The 12,599-nt window shown below is 37.3% G+C and overlaps 2 protein-coding genes across 2 annotated transcripts; both read right to left on the reverse strand.

The window, feature by feature from the left end:
- Window positions 1–1,801: 1,801 nt before the first annotated feature.
- Window positions 1,802–5,818, reverse strand: cdkn2d (cyclin-dependent kinase inhibitor 2D (p19, inhibits CDK4)). Its single transcript, XM_042516437.1, is given in 4 exon segments — window positions 1,802–2,681; window positions 4,959–5,047; window positions 5,050–5,116; window positions 5,492–5,818. Coding segments are annotated over 3 exon segments (492 nt in total). The 5' UTR covers window positions 5,099–5,116; window positions 5,492–5,818; the 3' UTR covers window positions 1,802–2,327.
- Window positions 5,819–5,906: 88 nt separating this feature from the next.
- Window positions 5,907–12,249, reverse strand: ap1m2 (adaptor related protein complex 1 subunit mu 2). The gene is made up of 12 exons (XM_042516435.1): window positions 12,062–12,249; window positions 10,415–10,571; window positions 10,140–10,207; window positions 9,897–10,027; window positions 9,632–9,779; window positions 9,318–9,444; window positions 9,060–9,202; window positions 8,182–8,253; window positions 7,790–7,948; window positions 7,390–7,515; window positions 6,980–7,055; window positions 5,907–6,303 (listed from the first exon to the last, which is right to left on the reverse strand). The coding sequence occupies exons 1-12, from the start codon at window positions 12,101–12,103 to the stop codon at window positions 6,278–6,280; spliced, it is 1,275 nt and encodes a 424-aa protein (XP_042372369.1). The 5' UTR covers window positions 12,104–12,249; the 3' UTR covers window positions 5,907–6,277.
- Between the last annotated feature and the right edge of the window lie 350 nt (window positions 12,250–12,599).

The raw sequence follows: 12,599 nt of genomic DNA on the forward strand, positions 1-12,599 counted from the left end.
TTGTCGCAGTTTTACTTTAATCCCTTTGGAGTGCCGGAAGCCAGCCACCTGTTGCTCCGTTGAGTGAGCATCCATTTCTCCGGGTTCCACCCCCATCGTCCGCGACCACCGCCCGAGCGTTTAGCCTATGACCGGGATTTGATCAGGAGCCGGTAACGATCGCGTCGTTTTTCCTGGTATACTGCTTCAAGTCCTCCACTCTGCTCTCTGTAGGCGATCCGCCTTTCTTTCTCTTCATTCAGTAGTCTCAGCGACTTTACCTCCTCCACCGGGTCCAGGATATTCTCCGCCAGAAAGTCTAATCTTTCACCTGGACTCTTACTTACTAAACATCTACAATCAAGCCACCCAGCTGTAAAATTACAAAAACAGTTTGGTCAAGATGGTTAACCAGCTTTCTTAGATTTGATGGTGTGTTTTTTGCATAATTTATGATGGTAGTATGGAGAGTATGCAGACATAACAGTGTCATGAGGGGGAAGTATGACAAGCAAAGGGCATAAATCAGTTTTATCTTCTGTGGTGTGTTATGCATAAAGATAAATGTGTACAGCTTGATAGGCTTGTTATACCAGCATGTCAAACCATCAAAAACCAGCAAGAACTGGGTCAGGACCATCTAAGACCATCAAAGACAAGCTGGTTTTAGCTGGGGTTTTTTTTAGCTGGCTCTTCTTCAAAAACTTAAAGCCATTGACAATAAATGATGCAAATATTATAAAGAATATTACATCAGGGATGAAATATTAATATTAATACTAATTTTCCTTTTTAAAAGTTTTTCCATCATCCTTTATTATTTTTTTCCTTGCATATAGTGCTGGGCAATTAATCAAAAATTATTTGAAACCGACATTTGGAGCATTTAACTGAGGTAACTTTGTCCATATACCCACCTCTATGTCAGTGTAGGTACTCAAATGTAAAGATGGATATGTGTATGTGGGTATGTGCATACATATGAAGTTATGTGTGCGTGTACATGTGCACACTTACGTGAGTAGATGCATGCTTGCATTGATATGCATGTATTTATATTAAAAAAATGCGTAAGGAGATAAAATGCTTAGGAACATACAGTATTATATTGGGTACCTTAGTATTTGCACTTTATATAATGTTATGTTGTGTATTATGTGTAACTGAAGCATTGTGTTTTATGGGTGAAGGATAGAAAAGTTAAAAAGAGAAGGTTTTTGTTGGAATACATAAATAACTGTAAATTTACCTGTGATTTGCATAGTAATGACACAATGAAGTATAAGAAAAATACAGATTGCCATAAAATTACATAAAAGGTAATCCTATGTCAATAGAAAAACAAAAAAAAAAAAATCAACTATTGTATGACATAAAAACTAAAAAAATGACCAAAAAATTATGAAAAAGTAATCGCATAGTGTGTCAGAAAATGTACTAAAAAAAGCATACTATATATTATAGTATGACATAAAAAAAAACTCATAAAACATCATGGTAAAGCATGTCTTGGTATTTTTAAGATTTTTGAAAGATTTATGTAAGACATTTTAATACCAATTAAGGCCTTAGTAGTTCAGTGCCTTTTAAGACAATTTAATAATCCGCAATAACCCTGTATGTAAACTTGGGTCATCAAAGCCCCTGGATTACAAAAAAAGGAGACCTTGGTGTCATTAATTTCTCAGTTAATGAGGACACTGGCAGCTAAATGGTTAAAAATGACAACTATGACTTCAAGACTTCAAAACACTTTATTTTGTGTTTCCTTCAAATAGTAAAGTGAATAATTTCACTTTTTGATTTAAAAGTATTTGTATAAATAACATTTCAACCAATCACAATAAATGTTGCTATTTACAAAGTCACAGGAATATTCAGTACTATTCCAACAATAAATAAGAGTCAATTCTAAGTTCATCTAATTAGGAGAAACAAAACTATGAAAAGCAATCCGGGTGCACCATGTCAAGTTTTGTAAAAGTTGTTTTTGTTTTTTTTTTCTTAAAAAACACATATCAACTGTTACACAATGGAAATGATGAAATAATTACAAAAACACAGGGGAAACTATTGACAAATGTGCAGTCCCAATCAATAGGGAAAACAGATATATATAAGGTGCCTAAATTGCACTGTGCAAAAGAGGTGTCTACTGTATGTAGCCACCCATCCAATAAAAACAAGCTGCCAGGACAATATGTCCTGTGTCACATATTAATGTTGAGCCGATATTAACAAAAAAATAATAATCTTTTACACAGCAATGAATTCAAGTCACCAGGTTTGAAGCAAACAAAGACATATGTTCGGGTGACCTTGAAGGCACCCAGCACCCAGACTCCTGACTAACTATGAATGTGAGCGAAAAGCAAGTCAATCATATCAGGCACACATGAAGCTCGGGCCACGTCTATCGCTGTCTGACCGCTGATGTTGGCGTGCTTCAGGTCAGACCGTGGCGCCAAGAACTCCACGACATCCCGGTGTCCTTCCCGTATGGCAATGTGGATAGGCAGGGCGCCGCGCTGGTCCGGGATGTTTACAGATGCTCCGTACTCCACGAGAACCTGCAGAGTGTCCAGGAATCCAGTTCGAGCTGCGTCGTGGACAGGTGCTATCCCATGTTTGTCCTGGATGTTGGGGTCCGCTCCTTTTTCCAACAGTAAACTGGCGACTTTGGTGTTCCCCATCATCATCACCTGGACAAGATATGAATTTAATGCCTGTGTGTGTATACAGCAAATTTTGATCCCAGAGTCTCTCAAATATAGTTCAGTCATGCACCACTAAGACCCATTAAATGTTTAATTTTCACCCTGAAAGTGAGTTCTGGTGAGGAGGTAGCTGAATACAGTTACAGTGGTTGTATTAAGGTGAATATAAATTACTTTAATGAGAACATTCATCTTTTTAAAATCACATCTCTTTACTGTTTATTAAATTATCTTTTTTAGACTGTTGGTTGGACAAAACAAGCCATTTGAAGATGTCACCTTGAAATTTATGATTGTTTAAAATCTATTTCTTCAGCGTAAACTTTTCAAAAGATATAGCGTATTTAATAGCAACCTTATGATTTAGTCTGGACTTGTTAATATAAATAGTGTAGCTAGAATAACAGAAACACCTCTCAGTTAGGTTTAAGGTATACTGTAATATAAAATTGACAGTTATATTATGTACATTTGCTTATCTATGCTACTGATTAGAAATGCAGCTGGACAGTGTATCTCACCTTTATTTTGGTTATTTTATTTTTAGGGACACTTTTTACAAATACTTTTTATTTTTAAATAGTAATAAAATGTTTTTTTTTAATGAAAAAGAAAAAAACTTTCGTTTTCATCCTTTTAAAGTTCATTGTAAGTGATAATAATAATAATAGTTCTGTAATATACTATGATATTTTTGGAAAAAGTTTGAACAATTTATAACTGTGATATTAGACTGCAATACGTTTTATGTGTACTGATAAATTTAGCAACTGAGTGTGTATTCTCCTTTTGTATTTGTTTCTAACAAGTCATCTAATATTCCACATTTTGCTGGAGTTTAACTTACATTTCATACAAAAACATTATAGCATTAGTATCAAAAATGAAAATAATACTACAGAAACTACAGTATTACTAAAAAAAACTAATCATTGGAGTTTTTTGGAAAGTACAACAGATTAAGTAATGATAACAGAGCTAGTGAAAAATACTATATAACACTGCCAGCTTACTGAAGGACACTAGACATCTCTTACTGTACACTACAGTAATCAGGGGTGGAATGCAACTAAGTACATTTACTTCACGTCTTTACACAATTTCTCAGGTACTTGGACTTAACTTGTGTCTGTTGTTTTCATGCAACTTTATACTTCCACTCCACTACATTGCAGAGAGAAATACTGTATATGATTTACTACAGTTACCTGCAAGCTTTAGTTAGTAGATGCTTCATGCATTAGGATTTTTGCATAAAAAGCATAAGAAAAGTCAAAATATGTTTTGTTGTAAATAAAACTAGCCCAACAGTTGATACAAGCACAGCTGAAACAATTAGTCTATTGATCAATTAGGCAAGTGACATAATTAATTAACAGCTATTTTTGATAAATAGTTAAGTCATTTTCTGATTTATTTTGAATACATTTGAGTTGGGTTTTTTAATGTGGTTATTTTGCAATATTTTTTTGGATTAGTTACTTTCGTAATTTATTTTAGAAGGGACCGTGTGCATTAATTCACATTTAAACAAATGTAAATGCACCCGAGTTAGCTGGGGAGCTAGTTTTCATCAGTAGTCCCTCACTTAAATTAAATAGCACCCTAAAATAATTTTAAAGAATAAAAAACACAATATAATGATACAATATGTACTATGGCCAAGACAAACAACATTTAGATAAAAAGCACACAATATAGTTAAACATGTACAAGAATATGAAACAGAATTTAACAATATGAGCAGATAAAATTCAAATAGCAGATGATGGAGACAGTACAAGTACATTAAACTTTTACTTGTAATACTTTAAGTAAGCGTTACTGGTTACACTTTCTTAGTTTTAAGTAACATTTTCAAAACAGTACTTTTACTAGAGCATTTTTACACTGTGGTATTGGTGCTTTTAAGGATTTGAATATTATGTCCATCTCTTATAGTAACACTGACGATATAGTCATTTTCGTAAGGGGATTTCCAAGCAATACCACGTACTCATATTTGGGTAATACTTATTGAATAATATATCTTCTTTAATAAACTCACACTTTTACTTATTACACGGTGCAACAACATATTCAAAACTGGAAAGTGACGGAGATAACCTCAAGGCAGCCATGTGTATTGTTATGTCAAGAGGAAAGACGGTCTCCGACCATTCAACGACCTGGACTAACTTATTTGTAGTTCATATATTTGTGCGGTTAATACCTTCGTGAATACGTGACTTGTATCAACATTTCTGTGGTTTTGGTCCTCACCTGCAGCGCAGTCCTGCCGAATTCATTGAGAGTATCCGGATGCACTCTGCATTCCTCCAGGATCCTCTGCACCTCGCTCGTATTCCCTTGGCTGCTGCCGCCGTCAAAGCTTTACCGGCATCCATCTGACTAAGGACCATTATAGTCTGTCTTTCTGCCTGGTCAGAGGGACATGTTAAACAACAGTTACACAGAGACTAATCCGCGGGCTGCTCGTGATGGTAATAAAGGCTCAATGGACAGTAAAGAGGTAAAGTCAGGATTCAGGGAGGTTAACTTTGCTAGCTAGCTACTACAGCATCCGGCTAACGTAAGCTTTAGCTCCCCGTTGACGCCATATTATCTGACTGTGTTAGCGTAATATTAACTCGAGTCGTTTTAACAAGTTGCGCGTTTAAACAGAAAAGCTCTGTGAACACCTTTGGCGTGCCAGGAAGAGACGGGTCACGTCTACTCTATCTCACAAACAATTAGCATCCAGGCTAACCGCCAACACGAATAAGAGAACAGACTATGCAGCCTTTAATACATACCTCGTTCGGTTCCGTAAGATCCACAACGTCGCAGTGGTTTGCTATCCTGCCGTTTCCAAAGTCCGGTATTTTTTAAATACAATTCAAAGAGGGAAAGTTTATCAACATTAGAAAATACATTTGCGCGCTGAGATCTACACAGCGGTGTCTTCAGAGTACAATTTACAAACATTGGAGAGATCACACGTTGACCAATCACAGCTCGCCCAGAGGGTGTTGCACTTCCATATATGGTAAAAGAGGCGGGGTTACAACTCTGTTACTACACCATCACTGTGGCAACAGCAACAGTCAACCAATCGGAGCACGCAGCGAAGAAAGCGGGCGATTCGTATACGTTGATGTCTTCAAAGGCAGTTCATTCACATTTCTGACCTTTGGTTGTATTTCTCTCGAGGCAAATGTGGAAAAAAAGGCGGGTGCAAGTTTTTAATTTTAGGCGGAATTTAGTGACTGTGATTGCACAATGCATGACTACAATATGAGGGCAAAAGCCGCCCTTATATGGTATTGTAAACTCATGAGAAAAACAAAGAAGCACATCAAATATACAAAGGTTATTAATAACAAATTGTTTTAAAGGAATCATTAGGCATTTAAATACTTTGCAGTGGCCTTACAATAGAGACATTAAAATCATGTTTCACACAGATTTCATAAAACAGGATTGTTGACATTAAATAGAGCAGGTGAAATTTAAAGACATTGTTTCAGTCCAGTTTAAGTGATCATTGCTGTCCATCTGGAGGTCCTGGAGAGGAGGAATATGCCATAATCCCTCAGGTTTTACACATTGGTCCTCAGCTGATAGTCTAAATATAAAGAGAGCAAATGTAAGGCAAGGTTATAAAAGTTAGGGACTGTTCATTATTCATTGGGGTGGGATCGGGAGTGCAAAAAGGGGGAGGCATGTCACTGTTACTTCAGTTTGTTTGTTTGCTTGTTTATTTGCTTAAGGGAGGCGCACACACATTTAAATGGCTGTACTTTTTCTAAATTACACCATTTATCATAGCCGGAAACTGTAAAAACAGAAATTATCTTCGGATTTTCAAACACCTGACTAATCTTGAGCACATGTAGGATGAATGCTTGGTTCAGAACCCCCCCCCCCCCCCCCCCAAATCTCAGTTTAAAAAAAAAGTTAAAGATATTTATATTTAACTTTTAAGCATAGAAGGATAAATTTTAAAAAATCTAACGACTAATTTCCAGTAGAGGGAGGGTGGAGCGTTTTTTGCCAGTCACACAGGGATGCTTAAGAAAAAATATTTCTAGCTTCAGGAAGGGTCGAAATAAAAAAAATAAAATTAAATTAAAAAAATTACAATCCAGACATTCCCCTCCTTTAATAAGTCAAGAACATACCCTTAAATATCAGCAATTTCTACATCCATGTGTAGCCTATCTGACCACTAACTTAAATAGTGAACTCAAAATACTATAAAGATATAATAATGAAGTCTAAAGAAAAAAATATGAATGTACCTCCACTCTGTGTAATGTACCGGACCCACGGTAAAGCCTGGTAACCACTTTTCTCAATAATCTTCATATATCGCACCTGAAGAAAAAGAGAATGAGTGAGACAGAGACACTAAGACATGTTGAAGCAAGAAACATTGTTGTGCATTGGCAATTAAAATTAAATCTAGTTTGCATGTCTGCGCACAGATCATCAACTCATACAGGACCTGACTTGACAATCCACGTGCTGTAAACTGCTGACGCCCTATGCCTCACATTATGGTTAGCGCTTTAGAATTGTCCATATTGTTATAAACAAGGCTTCAGATCCAGAATAAATGCCCTCAGATGGACTTAACTCACAGCTACTACCACAGGCTATATTCTTGGGCTGTTTGATGTAAAAGGGGAGCCTCAGTATAGACACAAACCTGTATTCCTGAGACTGTGAAATATGGGATTTCAAATTTGACAGTGATAGGAGGTTTGCCCTCAAGCTCGTCATTCTCCACGCTGGGCAGACCAAAATGAGCTCTCATTAGAAACTCTTTGCCTCCCTGGATAAATGCACACACAGGCAAATTAATTAGACAGACACACGGAGAGATGGACAGACAAGCAGAAGGACATAGAGAGAGTTGAATATAAAACATTAAATCTTTCATCAGAATGTCAACAACAATGGAATAAACATAAAACATATTTTCACACACACACACACACACACACACACACACACACACACACATATATATATATATTATATATATATATATATTTTTTTTTTTTAAGTGTATTTTTATGTAACAAACTGAGTTGTGAATGTCTTACAGGGAAAGACTTGATGGTCCACACCACCAGGTTCTTCTCAGGCACATATTTGGCGTTGCCTGTGCTGGTTTTAAACTTGGGTGAGTCAGCATCGCTGGGGACAGGGACCCTCACTTCCACATTATTTGCCACAGACTGTTTTTTAAATTGTCCCTTTGCCTAAAAATGCAACACAAAAGTTACTGTAAGCTAGTTTATGGTATCCTTGTGTAGACAGTGAGACAACTAGTATTTCTATTACACACCACAGAGATCATTTTTGTGCCTATTCTTGTGCTTTTAAGAGTTTTCTGGATGGTTTCCAAAACATACATCTCCAGTGACACAAAACATTTAGAGAAAGCCATGTAATGTTGTTGCTAGTGTAGTTAAAAAATACAGTTTGTCAGTACCTTAACCATGATTTCCACTCTACTGTGAGAGAACTTCTCTATGACTGATTCAATCCATATCAGAGGCTTCACCTGGAAGAGATAAAGAATAGGTTTTCATCATGCAAACATTTTGAAATTAAAATAACATTAATATGCTATATTGAGCTACATATGTATCTTATTCAGTATGTATGTTCATGTAATTCATGTGCTCATATGCATAACACTATAAACTGCACCCCAGACTCATTATTTCTAGACATATTCAATCATATTGTATTGTAATTGCTTTTAAATAGTGAACAATTATTGATGATTGATTGGCAGCAGTGTCTACATGTGCCAGGATGCATTACTAATGTAACATATTTTCTTACATGGCTAATGCAACTGCAGCCCTTGCCTCTCCACTGCATTTCTGCATCCCTCTACTCCACACTGTAACAACACTGTAAAATGAATTCTCTTCATCCATAACATCCTCTGCACTCATATTTCAGGATACCATTTTCATTTTGGAAAAGGTACTGTAGCTAGTTTGCAATACAAACAAAGAGAACATGGAAATTTTTGTTTTTAAGCAGCATCTAGAGCACATCCCCTGACTGCCCACACGCAAACTCCAACCTGTAGTTCTTTCTTGACTCCAACTACGTCATTACAACATCAAATAAATGCTCTGGGTGCAGGAAGAACAGATTTTCCTACTGCAAACTCAGCTGTCTCTGTCAATATAACACACGTTGAGGAATGTATTGCTTCAACTGACTACATTTACCATCAACACTGATGGGACATTTACATAAAAGTTGGTGAAATTTCCCATTGAGCTTGTAACAAATGCAATGTGCAAGCCATAAATGTGGCACATGTTGTGAGTGACAAATTAGACTAACATGGGTATTGATGCGGTAGGACATGAGCTCAGACTCCCCGTCTGGAGGAATGAAGGAGATTGTTCGATCACTCTCAAAGCGCGACAGACGCACACACTGGTGGAACTTCACATCCTCCATCACCACTGTCTTTCCTTTGTCACCTGAACGCAAACAAAGCAAACAGTGGTATTGAATCAAACATAACAGATGCATGAGCTACAAATACAGCTTGATATCTGAAGTAAAAGATGGCTGTCATAGCTGTAGTAAACGTACGTCCAGTGAGAGCAAAAAGCACTCGATCATTGAGGCCCAGCCGCAGTTCAGGCATCCCAGAGAGCATGGTTTTCAGCTTGATGCTGCCCACGATGTCGCTGCTCATTACACTGCCATTAGCATTCACCTTAACAAACAACACACAGCGGTGAATAAATCTGAATGCTTTGTTTAGTTGAAGAAATCATTCTAATCTGATTTGAGTCAATAAATAGTAAGCCAAGAAAAATAGCGAATGAATTTAAAATTTTAGAGTAATATTAGCACACATAAATTTACATACAAATAGGAAGAATTATTGTGTCCCGTCTTACCAGCACGTTGATGGACTCAATGACATCAATGAAGACCTCGTTCTTCTTGTATTTGATACCCTCTGACCTCCAGGAGACGGCGTTGGTGACGGTGGTCGGCACCTTGGACTTTGCCACCTCGAGCTTGGCACCTTCCTGAGTGATGTATCTGCATTTTATGAGTTAGAGGATGCTGTTATTCAATGCCACACTCTTTATGAATTTATATTATATATTTACATATTTACATATATGTTTTTGGGTATATATCTGGCAAGAGTCTCACTCCTGTAGGATCTTGCTGTCAGTCGTTTGAGGGAATCCAAAGTCCATCAGCTCATCCAGCAGCTCGTAGACGACCACAAAATTATCCTGAATGCTCTCCTCCTCCAGCTCTTTGAAGTACTCTGTGAACACCTGAATAATATAACATACATCAGCCTCAGCTGCGGTTTATTCTTGCAAACTGTGCAACAAATAAGTACACAAACATTTTAAATTTTGAGTCACCACTGTATGTTCAACTGACCTCAACTAGTTTGTATAGAAATGAGTACACGAGGGAGGCGTTAGAGTTCTTGTTTGTAGTGGCCACCACTGTGCAGTCATCAGGTCAAGGAGTAATATATATACATTACTTTTTAAAGTTAAGATCACCGCTACTGTTCAGTTCACAACATTCTCTGATGTTTTGAAATAAATGCTGGCCTGTCAGATCAAGCTGACTGCATTTCTTTATTATTTATTCTTCATGACTCTAAAAGCTAATGGATGCCAGCAACAGACTAACAAAGGCAAGGATACGGTACAGGTTGCTGTGTTTGATCCACATGAAGTGGACGTTGCCGTGTGACATCACAGGGCAGAGGAGCCCTTCCTCTTCATGTTGCATGAGTAAAGGTAGAAAGTGGTCGATTTCCGCCATGTCCACATCGCCTTTGTAGTTTCGACAAATCAACACCTGAGCGGGAGGAATAGCATCACCATAGTTATCAGACAACTGTGTGTTGAACTAAACAAGGTCATGAGTGACAGAGAAGAAGCAACTTGTACATTTCAAGCTTTAGTCTTTACCTGTGCATCAATTCAACATGGAAATAATTTGACGCAAAGTACTACATTAAAGTATAATAGAATACCAGCTAAAAGATCTTTACTTTTTTTCACCTTGAAATTCTATGACTTTTCCGAAAATGACTCCAACATGAGAAAAAGTGAAACATTGCCTTTGTTCATATTTCCATGAAAGCTGCACGCCGACAGGATAAAAATCTTATCTTATGGGTCATTTTTGACCCGGCAGTTATAAAATCATTTTCATACCACAAAACACACACACACACACACACACACACACACACACACACACACACACTCACACAAAAATACATCTGCAAAATCCATGCACACACACTTGCATACTGTCCTCATTGTACAGTATAATATACTAGGGTGCTATAGATTGTTATTGATATCCCTATTCTAAACCCCTATTCAAAACTACATTTTGCACATTTCTTCTATTCTTAGGCTACTCAATGGATATAGCTTGCTAAAAGAATCTGTTTACACTTATCACTTATGCAGTACCTTTAGCAATAATAGCAATAACAACAACAACAATAATAATAATAACAATAATAATAATAAACCTCTACTTTAGTAAAGAAAGCAATTATGAGAGGTGTGTTGTAATAAAAAAAAGAGTGGATTCCAGTGATAAAATGCAGCCTTTTGGAACTATGAAGAGGGAAAACAGATATTTACAATGTTTGTCATGAATGACAGTTTGTATCTTCATGCAAAATAGATTTGGGTTTTAAAATGCAGCTGTTTTGTTTTAGGAGTTTAGTGAAGGTGGGTCATTCTTTTTTTCACCCTTAGAACAATTAGAATATAAAGAAACAGCACAAGGGTTAAGACAGGACCGATGATAAACAGGTAAAATCTGACTCCTGCTGAGGATCTAAAAACTTATAATGTTATAGCCTACATTAAATGAAGTGTCAAATGTGAGTTAACACAACACATACACTCTGTCAACACACACACACACACACACACACACACACACACACACACACTTAAAACCATGTGTACTTCTATGCCTCAGTAACAGTAATTTGTTTGTCAGGTTACACCGCCTCTCTGGAGAGAAAAAACATGTTTGTCCCTGCACTGTGACAACAAAAAGATATTGATACAACTGCTGCAGCCTGTAGTTCAACTGACAGACATTAACCGGAAGTAAAGCAGAAAAGGCCAATGAATGAGTGCGTGGCAACCTCTTTATTAATTTTTAACGACGCTATCAATGTTTAACAGTTAAAGCAACAGTTCAAAACTTCAACTAAACAGCCAGTAAAAGGAATAAATGTGGGATTATATAACTCGTGTCGCTGAAAATAGGCAGATATCATCGTGTGCAATCAGCTCCAGCTTTAATCTTACCTTCCCCTTCAGGTCCAGCACAAATATAGCCGAGGCAGACATCGTGTTTGATTCCACAGCAGATACAGCAAAGCACACAAAGTAGGACTAAAGTTCAACTCGACTAATTCACTACTTCAAAATTCGTTTCGCCATCCAAATTTGAGACAATCATCAGCTTGAGGTGACCGCGGACTCCTCCGTTTCTTTTTCCTGAAGGGGCTGTGACGTCATCACACGCAGGTGAAACATTTACCAGCTCACCTGAGCACAGAGGAGGAGGAGGATGTGCTGCTCAGTTTATCCGCTAGAGGGCGCCACAGATACACGGATCAGAGCGAGGACAAAAAGTGTGTGCTGACTTTATGATGATCCTGTGCATCGTATTTTAACCCATTGAAACCTGAGCAGATTGGCTTGATTTCTTCCAAAGACATGTAAAGAAGGCGATGAGCAACAATACCTTAGAAATATACCTTAAAATTATATATATTTGTGTGTGTGTGTGTGTGTGTGTGTGTGTGTGTGTGTGTATGCATATATCCATATATAAGGCAAC

This window comes from Plectropomus leopardus, unplaced genomic scaffold (genome assembly GCF_008729295.1).
Source record: "Plectropomus leopardus isolate mb unplaced genomic scaffold, YSFRI_Pleo_2.0 unplaced_scaffold2405, whole genome shotgun sequence".
In the NCBI taxonomy this organism is placed as follows: Eukaryota; Metazoa; Chordata; class Actinopteri; order Perciformes; family Serranidae; genus Plectropomus; species Plectropomus leopardus.

Excerpts from the sequence above, each read along its gene's own strand:
- ap1m2 (XM_042516435.1), bottom strand. The coding sequence starts at position 12,103 with ATGTCTGCCTCGGCTATATTTGTGCTGGACCTGAAGGGGAAG. Across the intron at positions 9,445-9,631 it reads TTGAGTCCATCAACGTGCTG|GTGAATGCTAATGGCAGTGT; the intron begins GTAAGACGGGAC and ends TTGTTTGTTAAG. Across the intron at positions 8,254-9,059 it reads CCTACCGCATCAATACCCAT|GTGAAGCCTCTGATATGGAT; the intron begins GTTAGTCTAATT and ends TATCTCTTCCAG.